The sequence below is a fragment of the Phoenix dactylifera genome, chromosome 6 (genome assembly GCF_051530095.1).
Source record: "Phoenix dactylifera cultivar Ajwa chromosome 6, Ajwa_hap1_PhDact_Kaust_v1.1, whole genome shotgun sequence".
NCBI classification, from domain to species: domain Eukaryota; kingdom Viridiplantae; phylum Streptophyta; class Magnoliopsida; order Arecales; family Arecaceae; genus Phoenix; species Phoenix dactylifera.
The window spans coordinates 36,334,148-36,356,627 of record NC_143195.1 but is presented as its reverse complement, the minus strand read 5'-3'; the positions used below and the strand labels follow the sequence as shown (position 1 = coordinate 36,356,627).

At 50.3% G+C, this 22,480-nt stretch overlaps 2 protein-coding genes across 2 annotated transcripts; one reads left to right on the top strand and one right to left on the bottom strand.

Annotated features, from left to right (window-relative positions):
• Positions 1 to 1,371: 1,371 nt before the first annotated feature.
• Positions 1,372 to 2,876, top strand: LAP5 (Chalcone and stilbene synthase family protein). Its single transcript, XM_039126959.3, has 2 exons — positions 1,372 to 1,568; positions 1,734 to 2,876. Exons 1-2 carry the CDS (start codon positions 1,394 to 1,396, stop codon positions 2,732 to 2,734), a joined length of 1,176 nt encoding a protein of 391 aa, XP_038982887.3. The 5' UTR covers positions 1,372 to 1,393; the 3' UTR covers positions 2,735 to 2,876.
• A 13,969-nt stretch (positions 2,877 to 16,845) lies between these two features.
• LOC103699284 (dolichol-phosphate mannose synthase subunit 3-like) lies at positions 16,846 to 20,741 on the bottom strand. Its single transcript, XM_008781321.5, has 4 exons — positions 20,462 to 20,741; positions 18,956 to 19,090; positions 18,741 to 18,848; positions 16,846 to 17,076 (listed from the first exon to the last, which is right to left on the bottom strand). Exons 2-4 carry the CDS (start codon positions 19,055 to 19,057, stop codon positions 17,017 to 17,019), a joined length of 270 nt encoding a protein of 89 aa, XP_008779543.1. The 5' UTR covers positions 19,058 to 19,090; positions 20,462 to 20,741; the 3' UTR covers positions 16,846 to 17,016.
• Positions 20,742 to 22,480: the final 1,739 nt, after the last annotated feature.

Sequence of the window (22,480 nt, the reverse complement as noted above, 5' to 3'; positions counted from 1 at the left end):
TGGTGAATGTTGATTTCTGCCCTCTTCCACAAAATTAATATGTAATCAATGTCCAGATATTTAATCAAGATAAAAAATCAATATTTAATGTTAGTTATCCACAAAATTATGACATATAATGCAAAGTAGTGATCGTTCTTGGCATGGTAGGATTTTTTTTGTGAAAGGCTTTTCAAGCATGGATCATTCCTTTGTCATGACGGTCGCATATTTGTTTAGATTTGTATTTTTCCTTATTTCTTAATCAATCGAGCTGTGAAATCACAGTTACATTCGCAATGAATATATATTTTTTAGAAGAAAAGTTGAATATATTCTCGTGTCTAAAAATTTGAATTTAGGCAAATAATTAAGTTAGGATATTGGAGGATATAGATGAAAATTATGATAACAAATGATAATTAAATTTTATGCATGTCTAGATTTGAGGTCGACATGTAGAATAAAGACATGAATATTTATAAATAAATAAATAATAAATTAATTAGCATAAAGGAGAAACAATTATAGATGAGAAAGTTTTCTAGATGATATCTTAAAAATTCTATCATAGTCGTGCCTTCATACCAATTTCAATTTGTACAAGCAATATATGGACTTTTCTTTTCTACAAACCACATCAACTCTTTTAGTTATGTGTGAAAAACAATCTCTATATGAATTCAATTCATACATTGACTCCTTTTTTTTTTCCACAAACCATATCAGTCGTCGTAAATAATATGTATGAAAACAATAATAATTGCAATAGTAAAACTTTTTGCATATGAATTGAAGTTGCAGATGGACTCTCTTTTTCCACGATATGTATCACTTACAGTAAATGATGTGTAGAAATAATAATTGTAAGAGCATTAGCTAATTTGAATTTGACCTAGGATAAAATGGACTGCGAGGTGTTGATTTCATGCGACATGATACGAAATTAGAGTAAAAAATTGGAAATGCTTGTGATCAATAACTAATAATTGAAAAATCACATCTGCTGCTCATCAAGATCTACACCATACATGGATCTCTATGTAGTCCTGATGGCTATCTGCTTTCCACCAAAAGCAGGGAACTAAAAACTAGAGGAAAAAAAAAACACCACCACAATAACTTGTGAGGTGATCGTCACTTCCAACACCAGTCCTACTTCTCAACTGCAACGTCCTCTTCATGCACTTACTGCTTTTCAACTAGACCGGGATGGCGGAAGTAAAAAAAATAGTTTCAATCTTTACCCCATCTTTTGGTGTGCAAGTCTTTTAAACTCTTGATTGAAATGTACATAAACTCCATCTACTGCATTTCTCCACACAACCGCAGGAAACCTCCCAGATTCTCAGAGTCCTACAGCATTCCTCGTTTGGCCATTGGCATCACTAGCTAGTATTCATTCTCTACCCTCATGGCAAGCACTGGAGAGAACAAATCACGAAACCCCACACAAGGAAAAGCTAAAATCCTGGCGCTTGGCAAAGCCTTCCCTCACCAACTAGTCATGCAGGATTTCCTCGTAGATGGCTATTTCAAGAACACAAAATGCGATGACCCTGAGCTCAAGCAGAGGCTGACTCGACTTTGTAATCCAAGATTCATGGCTAGCTCCTCAGCTTCTTCTTCTCTATTTTATTACTGGCTTACTGCTAATAATATATATGTTGTTTCTCCTAACTCAAGTTGATGCGAGTTATTTCTTTAGCAAAGTACGTAGGAACTAAGAGTTGCATGCCTTCTTTGGATCGTAGGCAAGACAACCACAGTCAAAACAAGATACGTGGTCATGTCCGAGGAGATCTTGAGGAACTACCCGGAACTGGCAGCGGAAGGCCTCCCCACGGTGAAGCAACGCTTGGAGATATCCAACAAGGCGGTCACGCAAATGGCCGTGGAAGCCTCACTGTCGTGCATCAAGGCACTGGGGAGGCCCCTCTCCGCCGTCACCCACCTGGTCTACGTCTCGTCCAGCGAGGCCCGCTTCCCCGGAGGTGACCTCCACCTCGCCCTCGGCCTCGGGCTCAGCCCCGACGTCCGTCGCATCATGCTCTCCTTCACCGGTTGCTCGGGAGGTGTCGCCGGCCTCCGCGTCGCCAAGGACTTAGCCGAGAACAACCCCGGCAGCCGCGTGCTGCTAGCCACATCCGAGACCACCATCGTGGGGTTTCGACCCCCGAGCGCCAGCCGGCCCTACGACCTGGTCGGCGCCGCGCTTTTTGGCGACGGAGCAGGGGCTGCGATCCTCGGCGTCGATCCGATACCGGGCGTCGAGACTGCCTTGTTCGAATTGCATTCTGCGGCCCAGCAGTACCTCCCGGGCACCGAGAAGACCATCGACGGGCGGCTCACCGAGGAGGGGATAAATTTTCGGCTAGGAAGGGAGCTCCCACAGGTCATTGAGGACCACGTTGAGGCGTTCTGCAAGAAGTTGATGAGAGAAGGTAGGGAAGGAGGTGAGGATGCCGAGAACAATGAGATGTTTTGGGCGGTTCATCCCGGTGGGCCGGCGATTTTGAGCAAGGTGGAGAGTAGGCTGGAGTTGTGGCCTGATAAGTTGAATGCCAGCAGGAAGGCATTGAGGGATTATGGAAATGCCAGCAGCAACACTATCGTGTATGTCTTGGACTACATGGTGGAGGAGAGCAGGAAGAGAAGGGAGAAGGGAGAGAAGGATTGCGAGTGGGGTCTTATACTTGCCTTTGGGCCTGGTGTTACCTTCGAGGGGATTCTGGCAAGGAACTTGGTGGCTTGAAACTTGACAGAGAGGAATAATTTTTATTCAACTCTTTTAAAAAATATATCTGCATGCATATCGGTCTGTTTACCTAAAGAATAATTTAGCATGATGACATAACAATGTCATATGCAAAGTCCTGTTCTTTATATACATCTATTTGAATGCGAAAAAAAACTTAATACATTCGCTCTTTGCCTTTGTTTGCTGTTCTTCCTTTAACTCTAATCTTTTTATTTTTTTTCCCTCAAAAAAACAAACAGGTGCGATAAAATTTTCATGATAATACAGGTAGCAATAAAAGACTCGACTCGCCTTTAAAACATTTGCATGAAATCAAACAATCTATTTCCATCTTTGGTGTATTTAAAGGATTTAACCTGCACCTAACTTACCATCTAGTTAGAAAAATGAAAATCAAACTATCTGAAAGTTAAGTTTCACTCTTCAGGAGCTCACCTCTCGAATTAAGTTTTTCAGACGAAAACCTGTCAAGAATAAGTTAGATGTCACATATTGCTCATTTCAAGGCAATTTAAACCTTCCATTGCAATGGTGTTCGGATCTTGCATATATTTTGGTACGTGGATTTATTTCTGTAGATCTGATGCATGCGTACAAATTGATATATGGCACATGTAAGCTATGTAGATCTCAAGTGCCAAACGTCAGCATCTGCATATATTTTCTACTGCCAGATTCAAGTTACACCGGGTGTAACTCTTATAAAGTTACACCGTTTTTGAATTCAACCATAGAAGAACTACATCAATGATCCAAATTGTTGCATGTGATCCATTATCTTCAAACTACTTATGCACAAAAAATATGAAAAAATATTTATAAAGATGTTGAAAAATCATTTACAATTGAAACCTAATTGCAAAATGTATACTGTTGCTGGAAATTGGACCCGGGGGCAATCTTCGGTCGAGGAGAGGGAGCGGCGAGTCACCACGGCGGGGCGGCAACCAGTCGGCGGGCGGCGTCTTCCGTCTGGTGTGCCTGCAAACAAGCCGGTGGCCGGGTCTTCCGGCGCCGGCCCTCCGACGCTCAAGTCAGGGAGGGGGCAAATAGTGTTGAAGAGGAGATAAAGTGTTTGTAGAGCGTGTAATTTTTCCAACCCCTCCACCTGAGAAGCCAAGGTTCCCTTTTATAGGTGGGGGTCGGTTTACCTGTGATGTAACAGGGCGAGGCCATAGTACGGCTCGGCATGTGGCTCAGGTCGGCGCACGGTCAGGCGAATCATTGTGCTGATGTCGGCGGTGAGGGCGTCGTACGACCCGAACCAGTACGCTACCAGGCGAATCATTGTGCTGATGTCGGCGGTGAGGGCGTCGTACGACCCGAACCAGTACGCTACCAGGCGAATCATTGCATTGGTGTCGGAGGTATGGCCGAGATCAGAGACTTATCATGGTTGACCAGACTCTGCTGGGCTAACTTGCCGTGGAGAGCTGAGAGTCCGTAGATGACAGGAGCCATACGCATTAAATGTAGAGTAAGCCGGAGATCCGCATTAATTGTAGAGTAGGCCGGAGATCCGCATTAATTGTGGAGTAAGCCGGAGATCTGCATTGATTGTTGAGTGAACTGGAGGTTTACAGTGGCCATGCGCAATAAATGCTGAAGCAGTGGCAGGGTATGGTTCTCAGTTGGACCTCGGAGGAGTACGGCCGTAGTAGGTGGCTGACAAGGGTAGACCTTGAGCACCAAGATTTTCCTAGGTCAGAAGTCTCGAGGTCGGATGTCTTGAGATCGGGCGTTCCGAGGTCGGACGCCGACTTCGGCTGTTCAGGGTCGGCGATTGCGCGGCTTCTTGGGGGCATTCGTGTCACTTGGGGGGGAAAAATCTTATTCCCCCAACACTACCCCCCGACTTCCGAGTTCGAGCGGCTTGCGGGCTCGGACGTGGGAAGTAAAGTCTATCATTAGAGTTGGGGGGCGAATCTCGTTCGCGCCCTCGTGTTTCTCGGAGTGTTTATGGCGAGATCCGCGCCCTTGGGCGTTTCGAGGTTGCTTTATTCAGCGAACTTATGGTGGAGCCCGTATCCTTACGTTTCTCGGAGCGGATGTAACGGGGGTGGCGTCTCTTGGATCGCCAAGACCGCTTCGTGCGGCGGACCCATGATGAGGGTCCTCGGGCTCAACGAGGCGGCGCCTCGATCCCGTAATCGGGATTCCCCGCTCATCAATGAGTGTGCCGTTACGGGGTTCAAAACGGACACGCGGCATGACCTAGGATCGGACGCTTCCGATCTCGTATTACTGGATCATGGATCCGGCGAGGTAAAGGCTACGTCGGGGCTCCACGTGCCCCAGGGCCTTATTAAATGAGGGGAGCGGAGGTGCCGTCCGTTCGTTCTTCAAGGCGATTCGATTCTGCGGACCCATAATGAGGCCCCGAGATCCGATGGAACAGGGCTTCGATTTCGTACCCGATTTATTGATCCGGAGTGAATACGGTGCCTCGGTCTCCGAGGTCGACACGTGGCGCAATCCGATCGGGGGATGGAAACCGACCCTGCCGATCTGGACCGCCGAGGGGGTCTATATAAACCCCTCGAGTTTGCCCTAAAGGTTTTACTTGGCTGCTTCTTATTTTTGTTGTCTTTCTCCCTCGCTTCTTTCCTCAACCGAACCTCGCCGTCGGTGCCCGGAGCGATTTCCGGCGATGTCTAGTAGGTTCCTACCCTGCAACTGCTAGGGTTCCCCTTCCTTTTCTTTCCCCAGTTTTCATTCTCTGTTTTCGATTTCACTTCGCTCCTGTAAAATGGGTCTTGGTCCGGAGGAGGTAGGGTCCAGCCTGTCAGGGGAGGAGTTGGAGTTAATCCGCTCCCGGTTTTTCTTCCAGCCCGGGTTTCGTCTCGAAACTGCGGGGCCGGAAGACAGGGTGACGCAGCCGCCCCCAGGTCGGATCGCGATTCACCGCGAGACCCTCTGGGCCGGCCTGCGGTTCCCTGTCCACAGGTTTGTGAACGACTTGCTGGTCGAGTACCAACTTGTCCCAGCACAGCTCGCTCCGAACTCGTGGAGAACCATCATCGGGTTCCTGTCTCTGTGCCTTGGGCATGGGATCCCGATTTCAATGAGTATTTTCCGCCGGTGTTTTCTGTTGAAGAAGAACCCGGCGGACGCGGAGTGGCTATACTTTGCCTTCCGAGGCGGTATATCGCTCTTCCGCGGGGCCCCTTCCTCTATACACGAGTGGAAGGGGAAATTTTTCTTTCTGGCGTCTGAGGCGCCGTGGGGGTTTAATCCGAGGTGGGGACACCCTCGGTTGAAGGCCCTCAACAAGCTCTCCGAGCCCTCGGGGAGGGAGCAGAGGACCCTGGACTCTCTCCGAGCCCTCGGGAAGGGCTACGACCTGACCGAGCTCCTACGGGAGGACGCCCTGGCGAGCGTGGGTCTGAGCTCGGCGCGCCCCGAGGGTAAGGGTAGTTACATTATTTTCTTCCCTTGTCCTTTGTTTTTACTGCTACTGGTCTGACACTTGGTGATATTTTTGATTTCAGATATTCCCCATATGCCGACCAGCAACACATCGCTTTTTTCCTGCCTGAGGAGGCGAGAGGCCGAGGCCGGGGGAGCTATGCCCCAGCCTCGGAAGAAGGCGAGGTTGGCCGGCGCTTCCACGTCGGCCGAGACGAGCGGCCCCGAGGCGGGGGCCTCCACAGCCGACCCGAGGCGGGCGCGGGTCGTCGACGACGCGGGCCCATCGGCCCCTCCTTGCCCTGCCCCCATTGCCCAGCGGGAGGGCCCGGCTTCGGGTTCCTCACAGCGCCCGGGGCCCGAGCTGACCAGGGGCCCCGAAGCAAGCGGCCCCGAGATCCTGAGGCCGGACGTGCCGAGCTCCTCAAGGTACTTTCGAGAGGAGTCGGATGAGCCGGACTCCCCTATCCCCCGGGGGAGTTCGGCTATTCATGATCCTGAGGTCGCACGCGCCGTGTTCCGGCGTGCGATGCTTCCGGCGGATCGGGCCGAATTCCGGAACATTCCGCTGGAAGAGGTCGTTGACAGTATCTACTGCAACACCGCCCGGGTAAGTCCTTTTCTCGGTTTCCTTAAAGTTATTAGCGAACCCATATGTTTTTAACTCACGATCATTTTGTCTCTTTCTTTGCAGCATGTTCACGAGCTCGACACCCTGGTGTTCATCGCCCAGGGGTGTCAGGAAGAGACCCGGCGGGTCAGCCGGGAGTTGGAGCCGGCCAAGAAAAGGGTCGCCGAGCTGGAGGCGGCACTGGCCGAGGCCGAGGCTCGGAGGGCGGCCACCGAGGCCGAGCGCCTCGCTATGGCGGAGGGGCTCAAGGAGGAGAAGGCTGCTCACGCCCTAACCAGGTCGGCCTTGCGCGCCTCGGAGGCGCGCTTGGGGGAGGTCCAATCCGAGGTCGCGGGCCTCAAATATGAGGATGGGGTTTCCCGCCTCCGAATCGAGCAGCTTGAGGCCCGAGAGAGGAGGACACTCGAGCGAGCTGATCATGCCGTGGAGCTCTTCAAGGGGTCGCAGGAGTTCCGCGACATGTTAGAGGAGGAGACGGTGGACGGGTTTCTCCGGGGTTTCGAGAACTTCCGGCAGCAGATGACCCGGTACTGCCCCCAGTACGACCTTTCGACGGTCCGTCCGAGGATGGACTTGGGCTACGGGTCCGACATGGAAGGCCTTCCTGCCATTTTGACATCCGAAGCAGGATTGTACGAAGAAGACCCCGCCGAGCCTTCGACGAGGGCGGCCGAGGCGGACGGCGTCCCGGAGGCGGCACCGGCGGCCGAGACGGACGGCGTCCTGGAGGCGGCACCCGAGGCCCCTACCCCCGACCCCGAGCCCGTGCCGGCTGAAGATCCCGAGGTCATCACAGTGCCAGACGATCCCCCGGATGTTGCTGCCGCCGCTTAAGGCTTGGCGCATTTTTTCATGTCAGCGGACGAGATCGTGGAGGCACAGGTGGAGAAGATGGATCCTTCCCTGATAGAGATGCTAAAGAAGCGTGGGCAAGACAAGTCAGGGAGAAAGAAAGGTGCTAACTTGAAACGGGAAGGGGGATGGCATGATCTGGGAAGTGCTAAGCCAGTTGGAGAAGACTCCGAGCCTGTGCCGGCTGAAGGTCCCGAGGCCATCGCCACGGACGACCCCGCGGATGTTACTGCCGCCGCTTAAGACTTGGCGTATTTTTTCTTTGTCATTGTATCCGAGGTCGGCTCTTGAATGGCCGACCTCCAATTTTGTAATTGGCCTTCCGGCCCTTTGTCAATGAAAAATACTTTTTGTCATTTTGTGCTCGTCTTTCCCTTTCTTGTCGTGAATGAGGCTAGAGTCTTAGCTAACCGCCTCGACGACCTCTAACTCTGTATTTTAGTTCTCGGGCTACTTAACGAAGTTGCCCTTTTCCTGAGTTATATCTTAGCCTTCTCGGATCTTAGTCATTCCGAGCAAAGGGAGCTCCGAGCTTAGGTTTCCAAAAAATTTTTCTAAGTCCTATAACTCGGATCTTAGAATCGCGAAAGTCGTCACGTTCGGCCTTTAGGGAAATCCCAAGGCATTGAGGTCGGGCCTTAGCCCTTCGAGTAGGACCGGGCTAGGTCTGTTCGCGCCGCTATTCGGAGGAGTCTAGTCGGGTTTCCGAACTTGACTTCCGGGTGCTTTGTAGGGAGCGCGGGCTAATAGTCGAATTATCGCCGAAGGTTTTCATAGTTATTGTTCTCGGACTCTGCCGAGATTTCGGTGAGTAAGGCTGGAATCTCTGAAGATCGCCTTAGTATCTGTGTTCGGCTGGTGCACTCGCGGCCGGGACCGCTTTCTCAGCTAGACATCGGAGTCTATGTATGGGGGCCGAGTTGGGCCCTAACTTACGAAGACTTTGTTCAAGTTGAGACTTGACGAGTGGAGACTTGTCGAACGGAGCATGCATAATGTAGTTAGGAGATCGGTCTTAAGCCGACCCATTGGAGTAGCCCGACTTTGGGGCGAGATAGGACTCCAACGTTAGATGATTAGCGGTATGTAGATAAAATTTGACAAGGAGGGCATCGAATTAGATGTACCTCTTTCATTCTCGGAGTTGTGTTTCACATGGCGGGGTAGGTTGCTTCCCTTCCTCGTCGTCCTCCGGAGTCATTTTTGACTTGTAAGGGGGCTCGGGCTTCTCACGGACCCGACGACACCCGCCGAAGTTGAGAGGATCTGGGGAGGCTTTATTGATTTACAGTTCTTTTCGAGGTCGAGGGAGCTTGAGACCCTCTGGTCGGACCCCGGGGCGCCCCAACCTTAGTCGAGGAGTCTTGTGTCAGGTCGGCGGGCTTGAAGACGCCTTGCTGACCTGTGGTGCATCCCGAGATCGAGGGAGTTTGGGACTCTACGGTCGATTCTCGGGGCATCCCGACCTTGGTCGTGGGATCTTGCGTCAGGTCGGCGGGTCTGTGGGCGCTCTACTGAAGTAGGGTGCGCGCTAGTTCAACGGCAGAGCTCTGCTTCAGAAAGTATTGTCCGCTTCGGGGATCGGGGATCGTCGACCGCTCCCGGGGGTCCACTTTGTGGCGCCCCGGGTGGAACCACCCTTTCCACCCCTCGCGGCTTCGTCCCGAGGTCGAGGGAGTTTGGGACTCTACGGTCGACCCTCGGGGCATCCCGACCTTAGTCGAGGAATCGTTCGTCAGGTCGGTGGGTCTGGGCACGCTCTACCGACCTGCGATGCTTCCCGAGGTCGAGGGAGTCTGGTTTTCTACGGTCGACACTCGGGGCATCCCGACCTTGGTCGAGGAATCGTTCGTCAGGGGATCGGGGATCGTCGACCGCTCCCGGGGTCCACTTTGTGGCGCCCCGGGTGGAACCACCCTTTCCACCCCTCACGGCTTCATCCCGAGGCCGAGGGAGTTTGAGACTCTACGGTCGACCCTCGGGGCATCCCGACCTTAGTCGAGGAATCGTTCGTCAGGGGATCGGGGATCGTCGACCGCTCCCGGGGGTCCACTTTGTGGCGCCCCGGGTGGAACCACCCTTTCCACCCCTCGCGGCTTCGTCCCGAGGTCGAGGGAGTTTGGGACTCTACGGTCGACCCTCGGGGCATCCCGACCTTAGTCGAGGAATCGTTCGTCAGGTCGGTGGGTCTGGGCACGCTCTACCGACCTGCGACGCTTCCCGAGGTCGAGGGAGTCTGGTTCTCTACGGTCGACACTCGGGGCATCCCGACCTTGGTCGAGGAATCGTTCGTCAGGGGATCGGGGATCGTCGACCGCTCCCGGGGGTCCACTTTGTGGCGCCCCGGGTGGAACCACCCTTTCCACCCCTCACGGCTTCATCCCGAGGCCGAGGGAGTTTGAGACTCTACGGTCGACCCTCGGAGCATCCCGACCTTAGTCGAGGAATCGTTCGTCAGGGGATCGGGGATCGTCGACCGCTCCCGGGGGTCCACTTTGTGGCGCCCCGGGTGGAACCACCCTTTCCACCCCTCACGGCTTCGTCCCGAGGTCGAGGGAGTTTGGGACTCTACGGTCGAGCCTCGGGGCATCCCGATCTTGGCCGGGGAATCTGAGGATCACAGACGACCCAACATTAGAAGAGAATTACAGTCATCAAAATGAGAGAATTATTTGCAAAAAGAAAGTTGAATCCATTGTCCTAATTGTCTTGAACCCCTAGGGGTTTCATTGGTGGTACATTCGTAGATTCTCGGAGTTCCAGCTTCGCGGGATCAGAGTCCCCTCCAGGGACTTCAATTTGTACGCCCCTGGTCGTTGTACCGGGGCGATTCGATACGGCCCTTCCCAATTCGGGGCGAGCTTTCCTTGCTCGGTCGGTTGAGAAGCCTCGGCTCTCCTGAGGACGAGGTCCCCTACTTTGAAGAGCTTGGGCTTGACTCTGGAGTTGTAGTATTGGGCCGTTCGCTGTTGGTATCTTGCCATGCGGACCCGGGCGACCTTTCGTGTCTCTTCGACGAGGTCCAAGTTGCTCCTGAGCTGGGAGGAATTGGTGTCGGGGTCATAATGCTCCACCCTTGGAGAAGGCAGGCCGATCTCCAACGGGATGACGGCCTCAGTGCCGTATGCTAGGTTGAAGGGGGTCTCTCCCGTGGGCAGTCGAAACGTGGTCCGGTACGCCCAAAGGACATTGTACAAGTCCTCGACCCACTGTCCTTTGGACCGATCAAGCCTAGCCTTGAGTCCCTGCAAAATAGTGCGGTTAGTTACCTCAGTTTCCCCGTTTGTCTGGGGGTGAGCAACCGAGGTGAAGCGGTGATCAATGCCGAGCTCGGAGCAAAATTTCCTGAAATGAACATTGTCAAATTGTCGACCATTGTCGGATATAAGGATACGGGGTAGTCCGAATCTGCAGATTATGGACTTCCACACGAAGTCCCGCATCTTTTGCTCGGTGATCCGGGCGACGGGTTCGGCCTCGACCCATTTGGTGAAGTAGTCGATGGAGACGACCAGGAACTTTCTTTGTCCGGAGGCTAGGGGAAAGGGCCCCAGGATGTCGATCCCCCATTGGGCCAACGGCCAGGGGGCGATGATAGAAGTCAGCAGGGCCGAAGGTCGGCGCTGGATATTGGCGTTTCGCTGGCACCGATCGCACTTCCGGACGAAATCCGTCGCATCCTTCTGGAGTGTGGGCCAGTAATATCCTTGCCGCAGGATCTTGTGGGCCAATGCCCGACTCCCCAGGTGATTTCCGCAGATCCCTTCATGGACCTCTCGGAGGGCATAGTCCGCCTCGGAGGGACGGAGGCATCTGAGAAGGAGAGAAGTGAATGATCGACGGTAAAGTCTATTCTCGTACAAGACATACCGGGGGGCTTGGCGCTTGATTCGGCGAGCCTCTGTCTCGTCATGAGGTAGGGTCCCGTCTTGGAGGTAGCAGACGAGCCCATCGATCCAGCTTGGCTCGGAGTCGATGCACATGGTGGGCTCGGGTTCCTCCGTGCTGGGGATCTGAAGATACTCGAGCGTTGTTCCCTTGGGAAGCTCGCTCATGCGGGAGGTTGCCAATTTGGATAGCTGGTCTGCCCTGAGGTTTTCCGCTCTGGGAATGTACTGAATATTGAAAGAATTCAGGGCGGACGTGAGTTCCCGCACCTTTTGGAGATACTTTTGCATGGATGGTTCTTTAGCTTCAAAGTCTCCTTAGATCTGGTTCACCACCAGCTGGGAATCGCTGAAGGCCGTCAGGTCTTCCACTTTTAGTTCTTTCGCCAGCTTGAGCCCGGCGATGAGAGCCTCATACTCGGACTTGTTGTTCGAGGCCGGGAATTCGAGGCGCAAGGCTTGCTCGGCCACCACTCCGTCTGGACTGGTGAGAATGAGTCCGGCTCCGCTACCCCCCGAGGTTGAAGACCCGTCCGAGTGCAGGACCCATGGCTGCCTCGGGGCTTCCTCCGCGGATACGGGTGGCAACTCGGGGTCGTCCGGGAGGGTACACTCCACGATGAAGTCGGCGAGTATCTGGGCCTTGATAGCCGGCCTGGGCCGATATTCGAGGTCGAATTCCCCGAGCTCGACCGCCCATTTGGCGATCCTCCCCGCACGATCCGACCTTTGCAATATTTGCTTCATGGGCTGGTCGGTCAATATGGCTATTGTGTGGGCTTGGAAGTAAGGCCTGAGTCTCCGAGCCGAGATGATGAGAGCGAAGATGGTCTTCTCAAGTTTAGAATATCGGGTCTCAGCATCCCTGAGAACCCGGCTGGTGTAATAGACCGGCTTTTGGAGCTTGTCCTCTTCCCGGACGAGGACTGAGCTCACTGCAGCTGGGGAGACGGCCAAGTATAAATAAAGGACCTCGCCCTTCTGGGGCTTGGTGAGCAGCGGGGGAGAGGCCAGAAGGCTCCGGAGCTCTTCAAAGGCTCGCTGGCATTCTTCTGACCACCGGAAGTCTTTTGGCCGTTTGAGGCTCTTGAAGAAAGGGAGGCAGCGCTCGGCTGACCGAGAGACGAACCTTCCCAAGGCGGCAACTCGCCCTGCGAGCCGCTGCACCTCCTTAACTGTCTTCGGAGGCGACATCTCTTGCAGTGCCCGGATTTTCTCCGGGTTGGCTTCAATTCCGCGCTGGGTCACTATGAAACCCAGGAACTTGCCCGAGGTGACCCCGAACGCACACTTCGCCGGGTTGAGCTTCATTTGGTATTTTCTGAGCTTGGCGAATGTCTCGTCGAGATCGGCTATGTGGTGTTCCGCCGCTCGGCTTTTCACCAGCATGTCGTCCACGTAGACTTCCATATTTCGGCCGATCTGGTCTTTGAAAATTTGGCTGACCAGTCTCTGATAGGTGGCCCCAGCATTTTTCAGGCCAAAGGGCATCACCTTGTAGCAGTAGGTGCCCTTGTCGGTGATGAAGGTCGTCTTCTCTTCGTCTTCTGGCGCCATTCGGATTTGATTATACCCTGAAAAGGCATCCATAAAAGTTAGCAGTTGGTGCCCTGAAGTAGAGTCGACGAGCTGGTCGATGCTTGGGAGGGGAAAGCTGTCTTTTGGGCAGGCCTTGTTCAGGTCGGTGTAGTCCACGCACATACGCCATTTTCCGTTGGCCTTCTTTACGAGGACTACGTTGGCGAGCCAGTCCGGGTAGGAGACCTCCCGGATGAAGCCGGCTCCGAGGAGTTTGTCCACCTCCTCGGCCGCAGCACGTTGCCATTCCGGGGCGGAGCCCCTTTTCTTCTGCTTTACAGGCCTGCTGGTTGGCCTCACCTGGAGTCGGTGGACCATGACCTCAGGGTCAATTCCCGGCACGTCCGCAGGCGACCAGGCGAAGACGTCAGCATTGTCCCGCAGGAAGCTGACGAGGCGATCCCTCTCGCGGGCGCCGAGGCCGGAGCCGACCTGCACGGTTAGCTCGGGAAAATTTTCTTTTAGTGGAACTTGAACAAGAAGCTCACCGGGCTCTACTTGCTTCTTCCAAAGGGTGTCCCTCGCATCGAGGGTTTCTATGGGCAATGAGTGGCCCGTTGGCTGAATTGTCACCTCGGTCGGTTGCTTTACTCCGTGGGCCGCCGTGTAGCATTGCTTGGCGACCAGCTGGTCTCCGCGGACCTCGCCTACTCCTTGGCCGGTGGAGAACCGCATGAGCAGATGGTGGGTTGAAACTACGGCTCGAAGGGCATTCAGCCCTGGCCGCCCAAGGATGGCGTTGTAGACCGAGGGCAGACAGACCACCAGGAAGTCCGTCCTCACAGTGCTCTCCCGGAGGGCGAGGCCAACTGTGACAAGGAAGCTGGTCTCACCTTCGACCGGGACCGAATCTCCGGTGAACCCGACCAGTGGGGCGTTGATCCTCCGGAGATGTCCTTCTGTCAATCCCATTTTTTGGTAGGCATGATAATACAAAATGTTGGCTGAGCTTCCATTGTCAACTAGGACACGCTTTACATCAAACTTATTTACAATCATTGAGATGACCACAGCGTCATCGTGAGGGGTCTCGACCCCTTCTAAGTCCTCGTCCGAGAACGAGATGACTTCATCAATGCGTGGGCGTTTCGGGGGTGCTCCCGGGGCGGCTGCTCCTGCTGAGGCCCTTCCAATCATATTGATGGTGCCGGCAATGGGCCTGTTGTCGTCCGGATTTTCGGTTGGTACGACATCCTCCGCCGGCCTCCTTTCCTCGCGCCGGTTTCTCACGAACCGGTTGAGTACTCCTCGACGGATGAGTGCTTCTATCTCGTCCCGGAGCTGGAAGCAGTCCTCCGTGTCGTGCCCACGGTCTCGGTGGAAGCGACAGTACTTCCTGGGATTACGGGGAAATCCCGTGTCTCGCATGGGCGGCGGGGGTCGGAAGAAGTCCCGACCCTCGATTTCCATCAGGATCTCGGCCCGGGGGGCGTTGACGGGTGTATAGTTCTCGTACCTCCCCGGGTGCGTCCGAGGCCGTGGTGGGGACCTCGGTCGAGGAGGGGTCCTCTGCTGAGGTCGCCCCTGCTGACGGGGCGGGCTCCTCAGTCTGGGGAGATTCTTCTCTCGACGGGGGGGATCGGCTCCTTTGTCGGCCGCGCTCCTCACGGCGCTTCTTCTGCTTCTTAGAGGCGGGCTCAATTGCTCCCCGCCTAGAGGCAACTGCCTCCTCGGCCTTGGCATACTTCCGGGCCCGGGCCAACATTTCGGTGAAGTCGGCCGGGAAGCTTTTCTCGATGGAGAAGAGGAATCGGTAGGAGCGAACCCCAGTCTTCAGAGCCGACATGGCTATCGACTGGTCTAGCTCGCGAACCTCCCATGTGGCGGCGGTGAAGCGGTCCAGGTATTCCTTGAGGGACTCCCCCTCTTTCTGTTTGATGTCGAGGAGGGAGTCTGACGTCCGTCGCTGGCGCCGGCTGGCAGCAAAGTTGGTGGCGAACTGCCTGCCGAGTTGCTCAAAAGAGGACACCGTGTTCGGCTTCAGTCCAAAAAACCAAAGCCGAGCGGTCCCTCGGAGGGTTGCTGGGAAGGCCTTGCAAAGTATGGCCTCCGAGGACCCTTGTAGGGCCATGAGGGCCCGATAGCTCTCCAAGTGGTCGAGAGGATCGGTGATTCCGCTGTAGGGCTCCACCTGAGGCATTTTGAACCTCGCGGGAACCGGCTCATCCTCGATCTGACAGGAGAAGGGGGACTTGGTAGTGAATTCGAAGTCTCCCTCTTGCCTCGCCTTCTTGCTGTGGAGTGCCGCAATCTGGCGCTCCAGATGTTCAACTTTTCGGTCGAGCTCCCCCGTCCGCGGAATTGTTGCTGTGGTTTGCACCGGCTCACGGCGGTCCGGGGCTGACTCAGCCTCAGAAGGCTGGAGTCTTCTGTTGAGATCTTCCCCCGGTAGCTCTCTCTGGGGGGAAATCCGTTCTTCGTTATTGGCTCTGAAGGAGCCATGTAGATTCTGGCCGGGGAGGACCGGGCCGTTGGGAAGAAATTCCGGCGGGACCTGGGCCCGCGGGGGAAGCGTTGGTAAAGCTTCCTCGCGTCGCAGGCCCTGAACGGCGGTGGCCAGGGCCTGGACTTGCTGTACTAAGGCATTGAACTGTTCTGGCTGGACCTGAGGAACTGGGTCAGCCGGAGTTGGAGAATTCTGGACGGAGCGTCCAGGACTTTGCGGGGGACGCCGGGAGACGTTGGAGGCTCCCTTACTTCTCAACTTCATGATTGCTACTCGGTCCCTCCTTCTAGCGCCAACTGTTGCTGGAAATTGGACCCGGGGGCAATCTTCGGTCGAGGAGAGGGAGCGGCGAGTCACCACGGCGGGGCGGCGACCAGTCGGCGGGCGGCGTCCTCCGTCTGGTGTGCCTGCAAACAAGCCGGTGGCCGGGTCTTCCGGCGCCGGCCCTCCGACGCTCAAGTCAGGGAGGGGGCAAATAGTGTTGAAGAGGAGATAAAGTGTTTGTAGAGCGTGTAATTTTTCCAACCCCCCCACCTGAGAAGCCAAGGTTCCCTTTTATAGGTGGGGGTCGGTTTACCTGTGATGTAACAGGGCGAGGCCATAGTACGGCTCGGCATGTGGCTCAGGTCGGCGCACGGTCAGGCGAATCATTGTGCTGATGTCGGCGGTGAGGGCGTCGTACGACCCGAACCAGTACGCTACCAGGCGAATCATTGTGCTGATGTCGGCGGTGAGGGCGTCGTACGACCCGAACCAGTACGCTACCAGGCGAATCATTGCATTGGTGTTGGAGGTATGGCCGAGATCAGAGACTTATCATGGTTGACCAGACTCTGCTGGGCTAACTTGCCGTGGAGAGCTGAGAGTCCGTAGATGACAGGAGCCATACGCATTAAATGTGGAGTAAGCCGGAGATCCGCATTAATTGTAGAGTAGGCCGGAGATCCGCATTAATTGTGGAGTAAGCCGGAGATCCGCATTGATTGTTGAGTGAACTGGAGGTTTACAGTGGCCATGCGCAATAAATGCTGAAGCAGTGGTAGGGTATGGTCCTCAGTTGGACCTCGGAGGAGTACGGCCGTAGTAGGTGGCTGACAAGGGTAGACCTTGAGCACCAAGATTTTCCTAGATCAGAAGTCTCGAGGTCGGATGTCTTGAGATCGGGCGTTCCGAGGTCGGACGCCGACTTCGGCTGTTCAGGGTCGGCGATTGCGCGGCTTCTTGGGGGCATTCGTGTCACTTGGGGGGGAAAAATCTTATTCCCCCAACATATACATAGTCAACGGAGAAGTTGACAGAGACGGGGAGAAAAATGCCCATCTAGGGGACACTGCTTCATGTATTCTATATTCTTGTGAGAGTTCATAAATTCTGATAGTCAAGGAACTGTCAGCTGAGAAATTACAAGAGGCCTAGCCAGCTTTGGAATGCGTCCGATCAACTTTAACCAGAGCCAGGCTTTTATCAAAAAACTTTAATTGGAGCCCACATCAATCCCCTTATTCTTCAAGAATTCCTTGGCCTCTGCAATATCCTGCTTGACAAAGATACGTTCGTATCAGATACAAGATGCCATAATAATACAAAGAATTACCCTAGCATTCCTAAGGTGCAATACATGCATATGCATGGGTGCTTGTCAGAGAAAAAATCATTAAATTTTGAGAAAATATTATGGAAGACTGAAAGATGCATGTTTTTCTAATATGCAGAAGCATCTCTGTCTAGATTCCATCACACACTTGTTTTTTCTTTTCCTTTTTTTGGGCCCATTGCAAGCTAAAGTAGAGGACTCCTCTAGAATCTGCAACAGCAAGACGCAACAGGTCTCGGCAAAAGTCAGATGTTGATTGAGAAGAACCAGCACCCCAAATGGCTAACAGGTCAACAGGCCGGTTAGCTGATCCATCAGGCACTTGACAATCCTCCATTACATGTGAAGATGGAAAAGAAAGTGCAAGGAAGATCAGATTTGTGGTGGTCTTATATCCTTCCCAGAAGAGTGGCTTAAAACTAAACAAAGCAATGGACTAGACCGACCATCCTTACATCTAAACTGCCCATCTAGTTTAACGACTCCAGCAATGGTTCAGGATAAAATTGAAAAGCTACAATGGCATTTTATTTCCCTGGTCCGGGATATACAGATATTGCATTTATTAAAATTGTACCAGATGAGTATCAGGTTCTGTGCCCCCAGGTCTGCATGCTTGATTCAGACTCTATGAGTGGAAGATTTTAATTATATAAATGTTAAAACTTTAGTACAAGGAGTTTGAAAGAAAGATGATGGAAAAATCTATAAGGAAATTGAGAAAAATGGCAGGATATCAACACAGTATTACAGACCTCTTGAAATAAAAAACATGTTCACTCATTAGAAAAATTAGAATTGGAGAGTATAAGACGTCATTTTAAAAGCACAAGTAATTCTCATTTTCTAGCATAACATAGGCTATCATCAAATTAAAAGTCCATTGTCGATTTAAGTCCACATTTAGGAAAATAGGTGCTAATCTTTTGCAGAGGTCAATTTTAGAGCTTTCTGATGGTACTTGGCATAATCATAACTGCCTATGCTCGTTGCTTCTGCTAATGGACTATGCTACCAATGCCTTAATTACCACATGGAGATTCTACATAAACAGATAAAAGCTCTCATCAAAGAGTTGCTAAAATAGTTCATCTTCTTGCATTTTTTTATATCCTTACATTTTTTTATATCCTTGAAATTTTTATATGAATAAGCCTGATCACTTTCCCTACAAATGGGACATAAATAATGAAAGTCCAACACGTATAATTCCAACTATATTGCAAATGAAAATTTCAATTCTTAAAACAACTAACATCAGAATTAAAGATCACTGAAGTACTAAAGCACATATGATGATACAAGGATGATAAAAATGGAAATATTCCTCTGAACCTTGGGGAAGGATTTTTTTTTTTGCTCTCTTTTTTGGAAGAGAAGCAAAACCAATTAGACCAAAGTTCGCAGTCTCAGTTCCGGACCCCTTACCGGTACCATCATATTACAATATCGGTATACGGTATGGTATGGTACCGACCAATACGGTAAACCTTGAGTTAGACCTTTTTTTTTGGCTTAAGAAACTAAGCTGCAAGAATATTATGTACAGAATTATAAACTAAGACATAACATGCGCTGAAACAAGTTATGATGAACCAAAGAACCTTTTGCAGTAGTACAGCTTCTTGAGGGCATGTTGGAAAGAGCATTAAACCACTTCCAACCATGAGAAGACCATAGCATCCTAGCGAAACAATTAAGTAGATTGGAAGCTGGGAGAAAATGGTAACCATAAGGCATATTTACTTGAAGAAAGGTAAGAGAACATAAAAGGCTATCTTATACCAGATAATTCAAGAATTTTTTATATGAAACTAACCAGCCAAGTATAGCTTCGTGGGACCACTGATGTTTCCAACAGGCCTATCCAAAATGCAGAGATAGCCACCAGCAATGCCATTATCTTTAGAACATGCTTCATTCTCACACGAGTCAGCTGGTTCAAAACTACTACCTGAATGTGACAAAAAGTAGATATTTACATGAAGAACTCAACAAATATACAACAAAAGAAGTGTCTAGTTAGAGAGATCAAGGAAAATGAACTTCATGACTACTCCCCACTGATCAGTAATGCGAAATGGATGCCCGATTACAATGATAAACTGATCATAGTATTCCTTTTCTAATGACAATTTGTTCAAATAGTTCCTTTTAGTTATTACTAGACATCCACTTCTGCCTGAATCCTATACCACTCTGGTTAAGGTTTTAGATTAAATTTAACTAATTGAATTACTTAATTAGTGCTCAAAGAGTTTGATATATGAAAATAATTTAAAGTTTAACCATCATTTTCTTTTTCCTTCTTTCTTTCTTTAGGTACTTAAACCTTAAAACTATAATCTTCATACATTATCCCCTTTGAAGACTACTTAGGTCAAGGGCTTGGCTAAATGCCAGAGAATCATAGTGTGATATTCTTCGCAAGGGATGGGAAGGTTAGAAGAGACGAGACAAACCAAAAAAACATTCGTAGTACGCATAGATCTTACCATCAGAATCAGATAAAAAATCACTAAGAAAATATTTCATGGGGCATGCAATCCTTGAAAAAATGAAACTTAGATGCTCAGAAATCCACCACATTCTACGCAGGCTGCCCAAATAATAATGAAAGGAGTCACAAAGGCTCTTCTCCTACCCATTCTCTATCCCCTGCCTGAGTTTGGCTCTTGCCAGCCAACTAGTATAAGTAGTAACATTGCTTCTGAAATTAACCAGCTCTCATTAGTACTATTTTTTTATCCTGAGATGGTCACAATGCAAGACTTTGGGGCAGGGCGGTCTGGAGTCCGAACAATCTCTGGCCAACTCAGCTGTGAATGCGTCACAGGGACCTAACCTACTCTCATGACAGTACCAAGTATTATAGATAGCTGCTCAAATAAGCATAGCAAATATTTCTGTGATCGCTAAAGACTTGTACTATAATATTGTTGACCGACTCGAGTCTTTCGTAACAATCTATTAATTGTCACCTTCATTCCGGAGAAATCAATGTCAAGATTCATCTTGATGACAGTGTTATTAGCGTTGTACAAAAGAAATCACTAGCCAAACAATAACATCCACAAAAAATCCAGTCACTTGCACCAATTATTACCGTAAAAACAGCGAAGGATTTGAAAGATCATATATCCCATGTATTAAAATAAACTAAACTACAAAGAAAGATAATATGGAAGCCCTATTGCTGAAGTTTGTTCACAAATCCAAACCTTTGATCTCAGAAACATAAAACTAGGGGGAAATGGAACTTTGTCAGATATAAAAATGGAAACAAAGAAGACATGAGAGGGAAGGATCAACGAGAAGCGCTTACGGTCGCGGAACTTGGTGGATGGCTCGAGATCAAAAGAGGGAAAGAGGTTGATGGAGACCTCGGAGGCTTCAAGCCACACAAAGACCCTGACGTCGATGAAACAATGGCTACGGCAGAAGGCCGATGACGGTCCGGCGGCGATCGGCGGCGGCGGCGGCTAGAAGAGAGGAGAACAGAAGAGATCGAGACCTAGGGTTAAGGCTCCAGGAGAACAGGGGGTGGAAGTAATCGTGGCCATGGGCCACCGAGCGCGCCATGACCCTGGTTAGGTCGGGTTTCTAGCCTGGATATTTAGCCCAACCCCAGCTCGATCTAAATAATAAAACGGGCCGAATCATAAACATAAAACCAAATCGGTTCGGATCCAACAAATCACGCCCGTTCATAGTACTTATTAAAGCAAAGGTAGGACTTTCGATTGTCCTTACATAAATTATTTCAAAAATATTGTCCTTATATAAATGACTAAAATGTTTAATAACTAAAATATATTGCATTAACTCAAGTAAAAGTCTGACCTTTTATTTTTTTTATCAATTTAGCATTGCTACTAAAATAAAACTGATGCTATTAAAATAGATTTAAAAGCTATCCAAAATTGGAAAAAAAAATGAAACCGCTCTAGAGTAGCATAACCCTTCTTCTCTCTATTTAAATTACCATTTATATTAATATTTTGGAATATCAATGTGTAAATTAAATGTCATTTAGTTATTCAAGCACATTAAAAAGTAGAAGAATTTTCGTGTTTGAACGTCGTCGTACCATGGAAGATGTTCAGAAGGCAATTACCGAAAACTATCTTTGAAGGTCCACCTAGATAAAAATAAGGCACCCGCATCTAGAGGTGGCAATGCTTAACCCATTTAAGTTGTTTAACTTGATTAAACCTATTGTAGGTTGGCTTGGATTTATTTAATAGAATGATCGTGTTTATGTCTGAATTTTTGACCTGTTTGATAACATAATCTATATCCGACCTTATTTGTATCTTGTCCGATTAAATCCGATTGCCAGCCTTACCTGCATTGAGAAAGCCTATAAGGCGGTCCCTAAAGTTTAAGAGTAGGAAAAGGTATGACTTTGTTGGGTCCAAGGGGGCTGTTACAATAGGGTTCGATCAATTTTATTTGCCTTACCATGGTCCTTGTAGATCAACTGGCTGCAGATACAGCCCTGGGTATATGGCAAAGCCTGCTAAAGTCTGAGCCGACTCTATGGGATTAATATGCATCTTGGCCAACCAATCCCAAAAGCATACCTCATGATGGCATTGTTTATGCAACGTATCCTATGTACACTCAAAAGAAAATAATTGATTCAAATGGCACGATGACAAAATCTGCCATTGTGACTTGAGTTGTTATCCTCCAGTCCAAATTGTGATGTCTCATTGAGTCATTAATAAAGGAGTTGATGGTGCCACTTTTTGTTGGCAACTTCGTTGGTTCATAAGCCCTATAGTCCTCTAATAATGTGCTAGACTCCAATTACATCACGTGAGTGCATGGTCCACGGTTATCCTTCTTCTTTTCTCTGCATGCATGCATGTATGAAGGTGAAGGGATGGATCTTGATGGCTGCAAGTCGATTAGTGTCTCCTGGCTCCGCAAGACACTTCAGTCAGGTGAGAGACACTTTCAGAACATTAAAAGGTTGATCTACTGCTATGCAAAAGTAGCAAATTTCATGCAAACAAAAGCTCAATGGACGTACATGAGATATCCAACTTGGATTCCTACTTGAATGGCCCACTATCAACATCTCAAAGTATAGTATTGATTTGACTTAAGAGGACACGAAGTGTGACACTTGACAATGTATTGAAGCATGCATGCATGCATGGCATGGCACATATTACATATATAAGCTTTAGCCCCTGTGATGCACAATTTGCCGAGAAGAGATAATAATACATCTTATTAAAAATCTGTGGTTTTATAATCTATGAAGCGATTCCAAGATACTCAGGGCTTTTCCCATCCAAAAATATGTGTGTTAGCCCTTCCCCGTTATCGA